Source organism: Octopus bimaculoides, chromosome 9 (assembly GCF_046866305.1).
Source record: "Octopus bimaculoides isolate indiv1 chromosome 9, ASM4686630v1, whole genome shotgun sequence".
Taxonomy (NCBI): Eukaryota; Metazoa; Mollusca; class Cephalopoda; order Octopoda; family Octopodidae; genus Octopus; species Octopus bimaculoides.
Window position 1 is genome coordinate 70523014 of NC_142936.1, and position 17283 is coordinate 70540296.

Genomic DNA, 17283 nt, shown 5'->3' on the forward strand with positions numbered 1-17283 from the left:
CAATAATAAACATCTTTAAATCTGATTAAAACTACATTCTTATTGCGACAATCACCAGCTACAGTTTCTCCAAGAAGATGCAAACAGAAGAAATAATACAACAAAGAATTAATGAATTAAAATCAGCTCCTGCAGACTTGGCCAACAAATTGATGAAAGGAAAGGATGATAAACTGCCAATAGTAAAAATAAGTCAGTAAGTTATATTCCTGAAAATCTGTGCCAAAATAGGAATTATTCCAAGCTATTTTGAGATGTGGTCATTAAACTTTGGACACTAATGGTAAGCTAGTTAACGTAAAAACACAAAACACTCTAGCATAAATATTTATCAGTTAGAAAAATGCTTAACATTTGTCACTTCTTTCTTCTAAAATTCACCTTCGTTATAGAATTATATACACATCTAGAATAGGATGTAAATAAGAAAATAATTAAATTTGGTCAGTGAAGAAATCAGACGATAGAAAAGTGAAATAAATCATTTCTGTATTAGATTTACAAGGTTCTTGATGCAAAAATCATGCATTGAAACAGATTCTGTTGCATCTTGGGAGGTTCATTATGCCAATAATGAATATGCTGGTTCTATATCACTTTTTATTATTTTTAGTCAATAGTTAATCATTTAATCAATTAACTCCTTGATTGTTTGATTAATCATTCGGTCAATCAATCAATCAGACACCTTTCATTGATATTCGTAACCTCATCAATGATATGTCCTCTCTATTCCAGGTCTGTCTCTGAGTTTGCAGATTCTGTATTTCTATTTATGGAGATGTGAGAATGAGTGAAAAAAAGAGAAAACGAGAGAGAGAGAGAATGCGTGTCCGTGTGTGCACATGCACATCTGTGTGGCATGATGTGGAGTCTGCAAGTGTGTGAGAGAAAATGTGCATGTTAAAATAAATAAAACAACAATAATTCATCAATAGCTGCTGGTTAGAAATTCATCAATATGGCTAAACTGACTGGCAGTGTGGAGGAGATAAAACACCAAGTCAACAGCTCAACACAGATGTTTGATCAGTGGTGTGTCATCAACATGAGGAAATTAGAAAGAAAAAAAAATTAATTAAATGTAATTTGATCAAGTGTCCAGAATTGCAAAGGAATATATAGAATAATTAATGAATGTGGATTTGAAGTCAAGGAAATAAGTGAAATAATACCATAATATATTAGGATATATTGCAGTTACAGGAATGGCTGTGTGGTTAAGAAGTTCACTTCCCACCTGCATGATTTCAGGTTCACTATTTGTGTGGCACCTTAGCTAAGTGTCTTCAAGTATAGCCCTGAGCCAACCAATGCCTTATGAGTAGATTTTGTAGATGTAAACTGAAAGCCCATCATATGTGTACGTGAGTAGAGGGTGGATATGTGTTTGTGTTTCATCGTCTTGACAACAAGTGATAATTGTAAATGAGCATCATCATCATCATCATACAAGTGACACCCAAATCCAGTCTATTGTGAAAACCTGTCTGGTCATGGGGAAATATTACCTTATTTAGAAACAGGTGAGGGTTGGTGACAAGAAGAGTATCCAATCATAGGAAATCTGCCTCAAAGAATTCCATCTGACCCATGCAAGCATGGAAAAATGGATGTTAAAAGAATGATGATGAGGATTCACCAGCTTCAAACCTATGAAGAAGTACATTTCCATATTAGCTTTGGTTAAATTGTCAGAGCCAAAATATCTGCAAGAATTGTTTATTGGCTAACTAGCTAAATATTACTAATTTCTGAAATGTTATAGACTTGCATATCAAGATGCTGAATTCTATAAGTTATCAAAGTAAGTTCAAGTAATGATTTTTAGAGTTAAGAGTCCAACACATTAACAACTGAAAACTGACAGATAAAGAACATGTTCAAAGCAATATCAGCAACATAACTTCTATAGCAATATGTTCTCAGGAAATAGAATCTATAACCCAGTTTCAATACCTCCAGTTATTGCATTCAAGTACAAAGCAAAAGCATCGACTCTTGTTTTTGTAGGGATTCAACATAAGAATTGCAAATTCTGCAATTTATAGCTCGGAAGTTGATTCACTTGAATTTTTCCTTCTTCAACTAATCCAAAACTAAAAGGGACCCATTTCGTTCAACATCAATTTTTAATGACTGATTACTTTCATCAACACCATGATCACAGCTTTCTTTCTACGCCATTAATGTATGAATTTACAACCCCCACAACCACTATGACCTACCCTTTCTACTTTATTTAGACAATGTCATGTTGATATTTGTAGCTAAACATTCATAAATCAATATGTTGTGAATACATTATTAGTAGCTGCAATTCTTAACCTAATTTCTTATACAAATGTCCAACTGCAGAACTAATTCATCTAGCTTGTTTTGGGGGAATAAAAAAAGATTTAGGATATTATGTTCAATATAGATTTATCTAATGTTTCTTCAGGGCAGTTTTATAAAACTTCAATATGTACCATGTCATACAGTATCATCTAATAAATATTTCCTGTGTTGTGCTTTTCAGCAATGACCTGTTAAATTTTTTATTAAGCAGCCTGATCTAAATATAAACCATACCAGCTAAAATGCAAAGGGTTTTCTTATAGTGCTAGCTTTCAAAATGAACACCATTGGTGTGTTGAAGTTCAAGATGTCTGTATACATGCGCATAATACATAATCATACAAAACCAATTACACAGAAGACCTTATCTAATTGTCAATGGCTTTCAGAACTACATTATTCAAACAAAATCGATATAGAGATCAATTAAACAAAAACCACCATCATCAGTAATTAATCTACAGTTAAAGATTTTTACTTTGAGCTTAGAGATCATCAATGTGTTAGAAACCTCAGTCACTGGAAATGTGGTGGTTTTCAATGATAGACAGATAAAGAAAAGTTTGAAAACTTGACAAATAAAATTTATGGCCAATATATTAACGACCAGAATATTAGAGTTAGCAAATGGAAATATTTTATGGGGACCAAAAAACAGAGAACAAAGTGAAACACAAATGCCTTACATTGCTTTGCATTCTGATCTCAAATTCCACAGAGTTAACATTACTGTTCATTTTTGTTAGGTCAAGAAGAATCAATAATATAATGAAATGAATTCCACTGTACCAGGAATATACTGAGATCAATTTCAATGGTGATAGCCCAACTGTCAAAATATGTCAGTTTGTGTTTGTATAAAGAAATCAGTGTTTTAATAAATCAACACAAACACAATTGCTTGGCTTTAGCTGGTGCAGCATCAAATAGAATGCCTTATGGTATCTGTTCCAACATTACACTCTCGCTTCAACTCCCAGTGAGGTCAATTTTACTTTTAATTCATCCAGGGTGAAAATCCACAAACAGGGGAACTATAACTGATACTGGATACCAAAACCTGGGAACTACAACACAGGATTTGGAACTTAATCAAGTATTAGGGTCAATTCTTCTACCTTGCTTGTTTGCTCTTGGAATCAGAGAAAGGTCAAGCATGTGCTTAGCACAAAGTTCAAAGTTCTCTATTGACAAGCTCCAAACTTTTGTGAATAGATGTCCCGGGATCTTCCTTCAAGTGATATGGCAAAACGGACTCACAAAGCCTTGTGGGAACAGGTATACCAGCAACATAAACCAAATCAGGAAGAGAAAATGGGGCTAACCAGGACACACTCTATGGAAACCTGTTAGCAAGCCCTCTAATGGACACACCCAACAGAGACAGAAGCATGGAAGACCAAAAATGTGGAGAAGGTCCACTGAAACTGAAGCACAGGCAGGCAGCTACAACTGAGGACAACTGCAATTCATTGCTAAAGATCAAGACATGGAGAAAACCACTCAAAATACAATGACATAACAATCATATACAATGATGATATCAAAGTTTCAAATGTGCCTGGTTTGAAAAGGAAGATAGCAGCTGAGAATTAAATGTATTGGAAGAGTGAAGAGTTGTGTATGTCACAAAGATTATAACTATAGCAATTGCCGTAAAAGGGTATCTGTTGATAGCTACAACAACGTCAGTCTCACACAACTTGAAACACAATCAATAACAGCAGCAACATAAGAGAAGATGCACTAAATGGGAAATTAGCCAAATACATAACAAATACAAAATGATGATCAGGCAAGACTAGACATATGCCAGAAGACTTAAAAAAGAACAAAAACAAAAAAGCAGTAAAATGTTTGTCATGATGGCTAAAAGATGTATATCAACAACACAGGTTTACAGAAGATTAATTTAAATGATGCATGTACACGTATGTATGAGATACATATACAAACATATATACTTATATATCCACACACATTCATGCATACATCCACACACACACACGTCCACATACACACACATATCCACATCCAAACACACACACATATCCACATCCAAACACACTCACACACACATACATATCCACATCCAAACACACATACCCAAACACACTCACATACATATCCAAACACACACACATACATATCCAAACACACACACACACATCCAGACACACACACATATATCCAAACACACACACACATCCAAACACACACACACACACACACACCCCCAAACACATACATATCCAAACACACTCACACACACTTACATATCCAAACACACACATACATATCCGTTGTCCATGCTGGCATAGGTTTGACCAGGGCTGGTAAGCTGACCGTTTGCACCAGACTAGTCTGATTTGGCATGGTTTCTATGGTTGAATGCCCTTCCTAATGCCAACCACTCCAAAAATGTAATGGGTGCGTTTACGTGCCACCATCATGGGTATCAGTTTGCATGGCAACAATATCTGTCATGACTATAATTTCATTTGGCTTGATGGGTCTCAAGCACAGCATATTGCCAAAGGTCTTGGTCATTTGTCATTCCCTTCATGAGGCCCATCGTTCAGAAGGTACTTTTTACGTACCACTGGCATGGATTCTAGTTATGCAACACATCAGCCACATCACCTCTGTGGAGCCCAACACTCGAAAGGTACATTTTACATGCCACCAGCAAAGGTGACAGTAATGTGACACAGACCACAGCTATGATTTCACTTGGCTATATATATATATATATATATATATATATATATATACACACACACATATATATATATACACACACACACACACACACATATATATATATACAAACACATACATATATATATACACATATCTATACATGTATACATAAATATACATACATATACATGTACATAGATATATATATATAATGGACTTTGTTTTAATGTCCACTTTTCCATGCTTGTATGGGTTGGACAGAGTTTATCGAGGCAGATTTTCTATGGCTGGATGCCCTTCCTGTCATCAACCCTCACCTATTTCCAAGCAAGGTAAAATTTCCCCATGGCTAGACATGTTTTCACAGAATGTTGAAAATGAATGACGCTGCTTGCACGACAGTAACACTCACAGCTATCATACAATATCAAGAAAAGGAGACACCAAGTTACACGCACATACACACGTGTGTGTGTGTGTGTGTGTGTATGTGTGTGTGTGTGTACATATGTATATTTGTGCATATATGTATGAGGGCACATTGCCTAATGGTCAGGGTGTTGTACTTATGAGCATGAGATAGTGGTTTCAATTCCTAGACTGGGTGGTGTGCTGTGTTCTTCAACAAAATACTTCATCTCACGTTGCTCTGTGATGACTTTGACACCTGATGCATGGTACACAGTGCAACTGTTCAGACAATGCCAATTTAATGGAGAGAGTGACTAATGTGAGTACATGATGAGTGACACAAACATTTGATCACTATAAATCATTTTGCGTAGGTCATTCAGCAAGCTGAATGCTGATACGTTGTCTTCAACGGGAGAGTCCATCATATGTATAAAATGAGCTTCTTTCAGTTTCCATCAAGCAAATACACTCATAAAGCTTAGGTTGACCCAGGGCTTTAGTAGAAATCACTTGCTCAAGGTGTGGCACAATAGGACTGAGCCTCAGAAACCATTCTGTGACTGTATTTCTAAGAAAATAAACTGCTTATAACTTTTAAGGAATTTTTGGTAGTATTTAATAAAATAATTTGGGATATCATTTTCTGAGACAGATATTCTATGGCCAGATGGTTTTTCTGATGCTAATTCTCACCTATTTCCAAACAAGATAATATTTCACCTTACAAAACAAGAAACAAACAAACACTGTATGACTGATGCTTATTTACAATTAAACACGATATCAAGACAAGGGTACACACGCATATATATATATATATATATATATATATATATATATATATATATATATATATATATATATATATATATATATATATATATATATATATAGATATATATTCACACACACACACACATTTATATATATATATATATATATATATATATATATATATATATATATATATATATATATATACACACATACATATGACAACCAAATCTACACTTAAGGATATGGTTGGCCTAGAGCTATAGTAAAAGACACACACCTGAGCTATCACCAAGTGGGACTGAACTCAAGGCGACATGGTTGTGAAGCAAGCTCCTCGACCACAGAGCCAAACCTACACCATAACATTAAGGAAAAAAAAATTGTTTCTTACAACATAAAATTATTTTGAAAGTTTAATTGAAAAATGATTACTTTAGACAGCAGAAAGATTACAATACTAAATGAAGTTTTTGGTGTTATCTTCATGACTCAGTAAATTAAATGAGCCTTAAGAATAAGTCAATACTCAGAAGTAATAAGAGATTACATCTTTACTCACCCGAATAGGAAGCAAATCTCTGCTGTCAACATTATCAATATATTTTTTGGTGCCCATTACTTGAAGACAACATTTTACCGTCATGTCTTGAACATAGCCTCTTTGGCTATCTTCTCCCTGAATCAGACGGCGAACACAATCTCCAGGCATTAAAGAACGGTCCGCCAAAATAAGCTGGAAGTAAAAAGAAAGATGTAAATGTCTGAAGAATATGAGAGCATTTAGATATCAGTTCTCTGAAATAACAGAATATTTCTCCAAAAATTATTTATAAGAAATTGAATACAATTATTTTTAAACATACAAAGCTATCCATTTTATAAACTACATCCAGATTTTATATCCATCATTGATTTTTTTCTTCTTGCAATACAGTTATTAAATGAAACAGAATTACTGTATTTACTATCAAATAATGCAATCCAGTATTTTACAAAATAAATATAAAGGTGTGTACATTTATATTTTACACATGAATAGTCAAACATGGAAGACCCTTTTGGCGATACGCTGTGCTTAAGAACTCTCAAGCCAAGTGAAATCGTAATTGTGGCTGATGTCAGTACCATTTGACTGGCACGTAAAAAGCACTGTTCAAGCATTGGGCCTCACGGAGGCAGCGATAGGTGACTGAGACCTCTAGTGATATACCATGTTTGAGAAGGCCTGTCAAGCCAAGTGAGTTCATAGTTGTGGCCAATGCCAGTGTCACACCAATGGCACCTGTGCTGGTGGAATGTAAAAAGCATCCACTTCTTACATTCCACTGGCACAGTGGAATAAATATATACATATATATATATATATATATATATATATATATATACACACACACACACACATACACAACAGACTTCTTTCAGTTTCCATTTACCAAATCCACTCACAAAGCTTTGGTTGGCCCGAAGACACTATAGTAGAAGACACTTGCCCAAGATGCCATGCAGTGCAGAATCATGTGGTTAGGAAGCAAGCTTCTTACCACACAGCCACTCCTGCACTTATTGTTTGAAATAAAATAATTGCAGGTTTAATAGTTGTTTATCAAATTATTGAAGTCTTACACCCAATAACACAATTCTTTATTTTATCTATATTTCATTTATATTCATTTTATTTAGCCTTTAGGTTTTTATTTTATTTAGCCACGGGACTTCATCATCCATATACTTATAAACTGTCCACTGAATCAGTTATTACATAGTGATGTACATTACCTTTTAATATTATTTTTATTTTCATTCTCTTCCCATTAAAAAAAGGAGAAAAATCGTGAGAGGAACCAGAAAAGTGTTTAAAAGAGGTAGTGGTCTTGCTATGCCCTAATCCTTTGTTACCTTGCCGCTGTTGAAATACACTGCCTTATTACCATGAGTTTGATAGGTTTTAATTCAGATCAATTTAAAATGGAGTTTGTATCATAGAACCAGAGGTGGTCTCAAGTGAATTGGTATAAAAAGGGTTAACATTTACAGTGGCTGAGGAACTGCTGGAGCAAAACTGATAATGATTAAGTAGTAGATATTTATTAATACTGTCCAACACTACCAAGTAATAAACACGTGCACCTTTAAATCTCTTGCTAAAAATACACAAGAGCATTTCATATATCTTCCTCAAAATTCCATCGTTAAATGAATGAGGCTTTCTAACAGATTTAGAGATCATTATTTAGATACGGTAAAGTTAATGTTAGGATTAGGACTATATATGAGACAAACTAAAATGTCAGATTAGTACAATGTGAGATAATGTATTCATATAAATAGCAATTCAATGAACAATGGATATCTAAACACCAACCAAGTATTTACAATTTTCTTTTTTAACTGAGATACATTTTCTCATTTATGAAAATATCATTATCAGTTTAGCAGCTGTTTTGGCTGGAGAATGTGCAAATATTAAAAAATTCACATCATATTCCATTTATGTAAAATGAAAAAAAAATTAATAAGTAAAAGATAGTTGACCAATACTGACAAAATATACTTAACTCTTTTGATACCAACCTGCCTGAGATCACTTTTACTTCTATGGTACAAACTTCTTATTTTAAAATGATCTAAATTAAAAACCTCCCATCAAATTTCATGTTAATCTATATTCCAAACACCAGCTTAATAATGATAAAATTATTTTACTGAATTCTTCCATTATTTTCAGTTAGTTGAAACAAAGGCAGTGTATTCAAAAAGAAATAGGCTAACAAAAGAGAAAGCTCATCACAGGATTTTCAACTTCAATTCCCACAAATTGTACAATAGGTAAACAGTGCTTTCATTAATTGTACAAGACAGACTTCAATCTAGAAAAAAAAAAAGCACAGCTCACCATAAACAAAGTATCCAGCATGTGTATATTCTGTGTAACAGCACACACCATCACTATTGTTTAATGTCCATTGCTCCATGCTTGCATGGATCAGATGGGTCACCAACCCTCACCTGTTTCAAAGCAAGTAATGTTTCCCCATGGCCAGACATGTTTTTCATGGAAAACTGGAAATGAATAACACTGTATAATAGTGATGCTCATTTACAACTATCACATGATGTCAAGACAAGTGTACACACACACACACACACAATTGGACCTTTGTTTTAACTATAGTTGAAGACATTTGCCCAAGATACCATGCAGTGGAACTGAACCCAAGACCACATGGTTGGGAAGCAAGCTTCTTACCACAGTCACACTTGAAACTGTATATCTAATTAAAACTTTATTGCAGGTTTTATTCACTACTAATATGGTAGCAAAATGGTTAAAGTAATTTGAATTAAAATCTTCCATGAAAATCACACAATTTATATTTCAAACACCAGCTTAATAATTACAAAGTTATATACTAAATTTTCCATTATTTTCAAATGCATATGAAACAAAAGTAGTGTCTCCAGAAATATGGTAACAAAAGAGTTAACAGACAACAATGGGATCCGAGTGGCTGACTTAGCTCGATACATATAAAAACAATTCTATAGTTTATTTACAGGACTGACAATACTCTCCATATTTTCTTATATATGGTTTCTATTCATTTAAATTTTCTGAATTAATTTTTAAAAATAAATAAATAGAAAAAAATGGAGCTATATTGCAGAGTTGTATGAAAATAAATGTGTAACTGTATGTGTTTAACAATATGGTTGGCAAAGTAATTCATAGAAACTTGCAACTGCTTTCACATTTAAATCAATTTATTGACTGACGGAAAGATAACGATATCACTAAAAACAAGATACACACATAACCAGTATACCAGGGGGTAAAGATGTAACACATTTGTCATAGTATTGAGGAAGATAATAGGTTTGTGTTTTGATGCTTGTTTTTTTTTTTTTCTATTAATGCTGATGTAGGGAAAAAACATTAGCTTAGATAAGTAGCTTTAAAACAAATCCATTGACAAGAATCAACACAATTACAACATAAGTTAAATTCAATTCACAATGCATTAAGTATGTTTTTACTTTGTTTATTTCTGAGACATGCTTCTCTATACTATAAGCTAGAGTTAATTTTATAACAGCATAGTTATTTGTCCCCAGTTGTTCTTAACTTGTCTAAAATCTGTGTCATAGATTTTAAATATGTTATACTCTGGGTTGTTTCTAGATGTTCATTGATGGTAGACAATCCATCACCCTGTTCAACACCATCATCTGGTCCTTGAATGCCTTAAGCCAAGTCCACTCTGTTGCAAGCCCTCAGGTCAGATTTCTAATCAGCAAAAAACTTCCTCCTTTCTTTCCACTTATTGTGGTATATATTTTATCAACTCAAAAAGTTTTAGGAGAGAGGTGGATTCTAATGATATGAACCCAGCAGTTGGTATTTATTCCATTTTAAACCTAGAAGGGTGGAAGATAAAAGACAACTCTGATGGGATTTGAACTCAGAAGACAAAAGCAAGACTGTTTTTATCTCTTGCTTTACTAATTCTGCCATATGAATGAGTTTGCAATGCAGAAAATATTTACATATGCCATTGTCTGTGTGCTTATAAGTATATATTATATATTAAATATATGTGCATGTGCATATATAATACTCCTGATGATTTGGGTAAAAAGAGCTTTTAAATTAATTTCAATCAATTATGTATCAAACATGCAATTATGGAATTAATGAGGTTTATTCTAATGAAACAGCTGTTGAGCACATAGTGCAACAAAAATGTGAAATTTATACTTTTCTGCTCTTATTCCAAAGAATATAATCATCAATCCTTATGATCCCGAGTGAATAAAAGATCAAAATGAACTCAAATTAGACTGCAGATGAAGAGGTTCTTTACCAAATTATTATTATAAAGTATTAGGGACAAATGAAGTCATGCAGTTCAAATCAGAAATCTAACCTAAAAAACAGACTTAAAAACTAAGCTCTATTCAATCAACGCTACATTTTTACTAGACAACAGCAACAACAATAGAATGACACAAGCTATAGAGAAAACTCTTTGAAACACTACAGACTGCTGGTACCTAACAATTTGACAGATGCCCAAATTTGATGTTCCACAGTTCAAGTGAAGGCTTTGAAGAATTTCATAGAAAATATTCAACCCTTATAAGTGAATTATCAGCTTTACAAGTCAGTAACAGCAAATACCTGGTTTCTTAATCCTTTAGCACCTGATGCATTGATAAAATGTCAGACTGATTTTAAAATTTTCAGTTTGGAAGGAAAACATTAAATAATATTAGGTTGAAAATCAATATAAAAATCTATTTCTATGCATAAAAGAATATATATATATATATATATATATATATATATATATATGCATCAGTAAATTTCCTGTATGATAAAACAAATCCCAAAACGTCAAATTACAACTGAAATGGAATGCTAGAATAATCAGGAATTAAACATAAAAGGCGATGTATGTGCTACATGTGTACATGACCATGTGTACACACACAATGTGTATGTACATAAAATACATGTACATGCATATATGAACACATTGCATATGCATATGCACACGTGAATATCTCTAAGTGTGTGTATGTAGTTATATTAAGAGCATTATTTGTACCCAAGTAAGTGTGTGTGTGTGTGTGTGTGTGTGTGTGTGTGTGTGTGTGTGTGTGTATACATATATATATATATATTTCTTTTTGTCACACACACACACACACACACACACACACACACACACACAGAGAGAAAAACTTGAATGACCCTTGGAGATACTTGTCTACCATGTTTACTCAGTTTCCATATCGAAAGAGGTTTCCTCTGAGTAATCCAAGATCTTTCAGATCATGTTTATAATCCATTTAGACAGGTGAAAGCATTTGTAAACTTATATCAATCTATTATATTTTAATTATCTAAAAGTATGACAAGTCAGTTGACTACCATTAGTGTAATGGTAGTGAATCTGAAACAATATACATTTAAGTCATCAATAAGAGTAGGGTTAACTTTCTGCCTTCAGAATAATCCGACATTTATCGTGGATTAGTGACATATTCCTTTATGTATTGCAAAAGGAATATTTGAGGAAGACACCTGCTCTGACTTGTAATAAACACATAACTAAATCAAGAATTGCAGAAGATTTTTCTAGCTTCCATCCACTCTTTCACAACATAATCCTCATTAAGAAATAAAATAAACAACAAATAAACAGAAAAACCTTATGCATTATGAAAACTTTCTCGAGCAATTCTAAAGCATGCAGCTTTTAAAAGAATATGCAATATTATTCTGCAGCTGCACAGGATTAATAAAAATAAAACAAAAATCAATTGTTAATTATTAAAATAACATCACCTTTATTCTGATATTCCATCTTTCCCCATGTTGCTAAGTAGTTGAACACTTTTACCATTTATTTATCTAACCCCCCACTCCAATTTAAAAGTAGTAAACTCATTTAAGTAACCTATTGACTGAAATAAAATACTAGGATCTTTTTTAAAACGGGGGCCACATTTTTCATTAACGAAACACTTTGAAACTTGGAACACTGGTAGAATGTGTCATATAAAACATCTTTTTTCTCTTAGTCTTCTTAAAAAAAAAAGAAATCCATAAGTTATTCCATGTTAAAGTTGTCGTATTTCTGTAATTTCAACCAATCACTGACGTCCATTCAGCCAATATACATTAAGTGCCGACTACATAAACAAATGATTCTGAAACAATTAACCCTAACCGTAGGGTTAGGGTTAGGGTTAAAGCAAATTTAAAATGAAAAAAGCAAATAAAACGAAGGTATGGAGATTAAATACGCTTTACATCGCTTAATCAGCCAAAGGAGTAAATATAAACAACTGAATACCTGTCAGTGATTGGTTGAAATTATCGAAATAAGACAATTTTTGACATGAAATAAATTCGAATATAAAAATATTTTTCTGTTCTATAACACAAAATAGATAAGTATACGAAGTTTGAAAGTCTTTCCGTACCAAAAACACTACATAAAACATTAATGAAAAATGTGGCCCCTGTTTTAAAATAGATCCAAATACTATTGTGAACCATAGTGAATATTAACAAAACACTTCAAAGAATTGCTCTCTCTCCCTCTCCCCCCCTCTCTCTCTCTCTCTCTCTCGAGAGAGAGATAGAGAGAGATAGAGAGAGTGTGTGTGTGAGGGGTTATCAACTTCAACTATCCCCCTTAAAGTAAACAAGTTTAGAGTACATCGTGGTGATATTAAGCTATGAAGCAAGTATTGCTGTTTTAATCAATCAACTGCACTGATCTAATATTTACACTTTCAAAGTTAATTAACTCTTTTGATAGCAACTCACCCGAGACCGTCCTAGTTCCATGATATAAACATCCTGTTTTCCAGAGATCTAAGCTAAAAACTTTCCATCAAACTTTCATGTTAATTTATGTCTCAAACACCACCATGATAACGAAAGTTACTTTACTAAATTCTTCATTATTTTAAAAATTAATCAAAACAAGGCAAATGCATTTCAAAAGAAATATGTTAGCAAAATGGTTAAACATATATCTTCGATATACACTATTCACTATTTGTCAATGGAGTCTAAACAAATTTTAATAAAAAAAAAAAGAAAAAGAAACCAACCAAGTTTTCCAATTTAAAGTGTCAGTCTTCATAACTAACAATAAGTTACGTTATGTCATAGGTGAAGTAAGCAAGAGTGGGGGGTCTTCCTGCTGTAAAAATTTTTTTGCAAGCATGTAAGTATAGCTGTTTGATTGCTTCACAACCATGTCGTTCTAGTTTCAATCCTACTATGTGGCAGCCTCAGTTTCATTAATACTAGGTGAGTAGAATCTGATATAGTGTAGAAGCCATTTATTTGCGTGTGTAGTGTGTGTTTCTCCAAAGGATGTAAACTGTTGAGAAAACTGAAAAACCAGTGTGTTATGAACAAAGTCTTCAGACATTTGTTCTGCATCAAACTACAAATGCATGAAATCTGAGATTGATCCATTAGAAACCTATAACCAATGATCCTACTATTGACCAATTCCGTGATATAAAAATATGAAAAATAGAAAGAAGCAAGCAAGCAAATGTGAAAATTTGCACAAACAGTTCTCATGATAACATGAAAAATCTAACAAAAACAATGAAAAATAAAGTTAATCTCAACAACAGCTGCAAGATGTCATATTCATGTTTAATATATTTGTATTTGCATCAATCAAGAACAGAACAGCAAACAGATTTTTAAAAATATGAACAGGAAAAGACAAAATTATTTTCTTTTTGTGAAGTATAGATACACAGAAAAATAAAACTTCAAGATAAAGTATATGCACCAAAATTTATAGCAGATGCTCATCCACTAATCCAAACCAACAGTGAAGCTAACCCATTAACCAGTGTTAAGAATATGCACAATTGAAATCAACTGGAAAGTATAAAAGCAGAACATTGTATTAAGGAGGAAACAAGAACAGAGTTCAAGAACTATTGTCTTCCTGCAGTCAAAATGACCGTCTACCAGAAGAAAATTACAATAGCTACCTTCCTCTCTAAGCAACTAGTTTCAGCTGATGAGGATTCTTCAAGCTAAGTGAGAAGCAGATGTCAAGTGGAATCCACTACATAAACTGGCACCATTTGAAACAATCATTAACAAAAATTAACCCAAGCTAGTACGGAAGCCTCTAGATCAGAAGTAGGCAAATTTTTTATATCAATGACTTTTCATGGACTCATTGACAACTTGTTGACCCCATCATGTAAATTGCTAAAATAAATTGAGAAGTATAATTATAATAAACAATTTCTTTATTTAAAAACAATGATGCCTTTCTTCTTTTGCACCATTACCACTTTTTAGATAAATATTCAAAGAAATTTAATAAAAATACTTAACAAAATTAATACAGAACAATAGAAAATCATTCATATATTGATACAGCTGAAATATTTAATGTGAAATGTGTTTGATGAATACTAATTATTGCATCAATATTCGGCCGGAAATTAGTGAGTCTTAGCCTTAAATTACTGAACTCTTCCTGATTCGGTTTAATAATTCAGCACTCCTAATGCTCAAAATCATTTCAGGTGTTTATCAATCACTTAGATAGCTACAAAGCAAACTTCTCACATACACACAAGCTTTGCCAATACATGCTCCTGCTCTAATCATTCAAATTACAGAAGAAAGCACAAACTGGGTAATATAATCCTACATATACAACCAGGCAAAAAAGAAAAAAAAAAGATAGGATATTGGAAGTGGTAGCCAAGAACTGCTAAATCAATATATATCAACTGGACTGACCAAGGCATGAATGTCATTTAATGTTTGAACTCTCGTATGAAGAGCTATATGAAAGGTGCATGTGTACACACACACACATTTATATATATATATATATATATATACATACACAAAACAGACATCAAGTGAAAGATCACTCAATACCTTTAACTAGAGTATCCTATTTTGTTTTTACAAGGAAAAGTTTGAAAGTGACAAAGTTTTGGCTTAGTTGGTTTTATCAATTAAGCCAAAACTTCAAAAGTCACAGTTAAACTTTTCCTAGCAAAAATAAAACTTACTCTCTCACATGCAGGCAAGGCTATATGGTTAGAAAATTTACTTCTTAACCATGTGGTTTTGGGTTCAGCCTCACTGGACAGCACTTTAAGTGTCATTGACTATAGCCCCAGACTGACCAGTCTTATACAAGAGAACAAAAGAATAGAACATCCGAAAAGCATTATTGCTCCCACTCAGTCAAACAGAAATAGCTGCATATCAACAATAACTGTAGAGGAATGACCACTGTCACACTCCAACCAAATCCATCTTGCCCGCCTCTACTGTAGCCATAGCAATAATCTGCAAGCATCCAGAAAAAGACTGGGCAGTGCAGAAAATACATGTCCAGGCTGTTACGATGTACTTGATATAATTTACCAACGCATGTTAGAATGTATAGTATTGTCCTCAGTAGGGAAGAAATGTGATATAACTAGGACTCTGTGGACAGCAATTCCTCATTTGACTATTTGCATACTCTTGAACTGCTTCATTAAAGCTGTGGGAGGGGGGGTACGCAGCAAAATCTTCATTTTCATTTGAACACTGCAAATAGTTAATGGCACCAAAGCAATACACTCAACAAAACACCGTTTCCTCTCAGCTGTGCATACACAATTCACAACCATCACAGAAAAGTGTAATTGCCTAAAATAACATTAGATTTACATACAATGTATTCAGTGCACATACTTTTATAAGAGAAAATTTACACAGCATAACAAGATGGTTAAAAAATAAAAGGAATATTTCAATCAAGCCAACTTTATATGCCCACAAATTACAAAATAATACAGCCAGCCATATCTAGGTTAAATCCAACTAATCTGTAAAAACAGAGATCCAGAATTGAAAAAAACCAGCTACCTCACCTAAATAAGAGATTTTAGTATTTACTCTTTTACATTTCAGCTGATTTACCTTGATCTTTGATTTCAAAAAGTTAATCCAATTTGTGACCAATGTCATTATAGCTGTTCTTATGATTGGTAAAAACACACAAAAAATCTCATTTAAAGTATAAATATAGCAATTGTTATTTAATTTTTTATTAGGTTTGAAATGTAAGAGCAAAAGTAAAAAGTTACGATATTAATTCCTTTGAGCAAAGCATCAATAAGCACAGCAAAATATATTTTGAAACTGAGCCATACATTGAACAACCAAAGTTATGATCAGGTTTAAGTATTTTGTCCAGAAATATAATGTAACATTGACAGTAAGGTGTAAACAGAAACTGGATTCTTTCTACCATGGTCTAGTGTATCTGATGAAAAACAATAATCCTTATTTCAGAACAAGGAGCTTTTACTGTTAGCAGAGGAAAACAAATACTATTATTTACATTGATCCCAAAATATTCATGAAGACTAATTTAGCATAACTGTAGAATATGAAATCATAAAGGGATAGTGCCAACAAAATATGGCAAACAATGTAAAACAAACTCCAGAATTGCTGTCTTATATTTT

General features: G+C 33.0%; 1 protein-coding gene across 2 annotated transcripts in view; it reads right to left on the minus strand.

The window, feature by feature from the left end:
* LOC106868036 ((E3-independent) E2 ubiquitin-conjugating enzyme UBE2O) overlaps positions 1–17283 on the minus strand; it is an 84149-nt gene that overhangs the window by 44733 nt on the left and 22133 nt on the right. The window contains exons 2-3 of one of the 2 annotated variants that reach the window (XM_014913137.3): positions 9128–9294; positions 6794–6967 (exon numbers count right to left, since the gene is read on the minus strand). In XM_014913137.3, coding sequence (XP_014768623.1) covers positions 6794–6967; positions 9128–9178 — 225 coding nt within the window. In that variant the 5' untranslated portion in view covers positions 9179–9294. The remainder of the gene's footprint in view (positions 1–6793; positions 6968–9127; positions 9295–17283) is intronic. The other variant, XM_014913136.3, reaches the window with a different exon arrangement.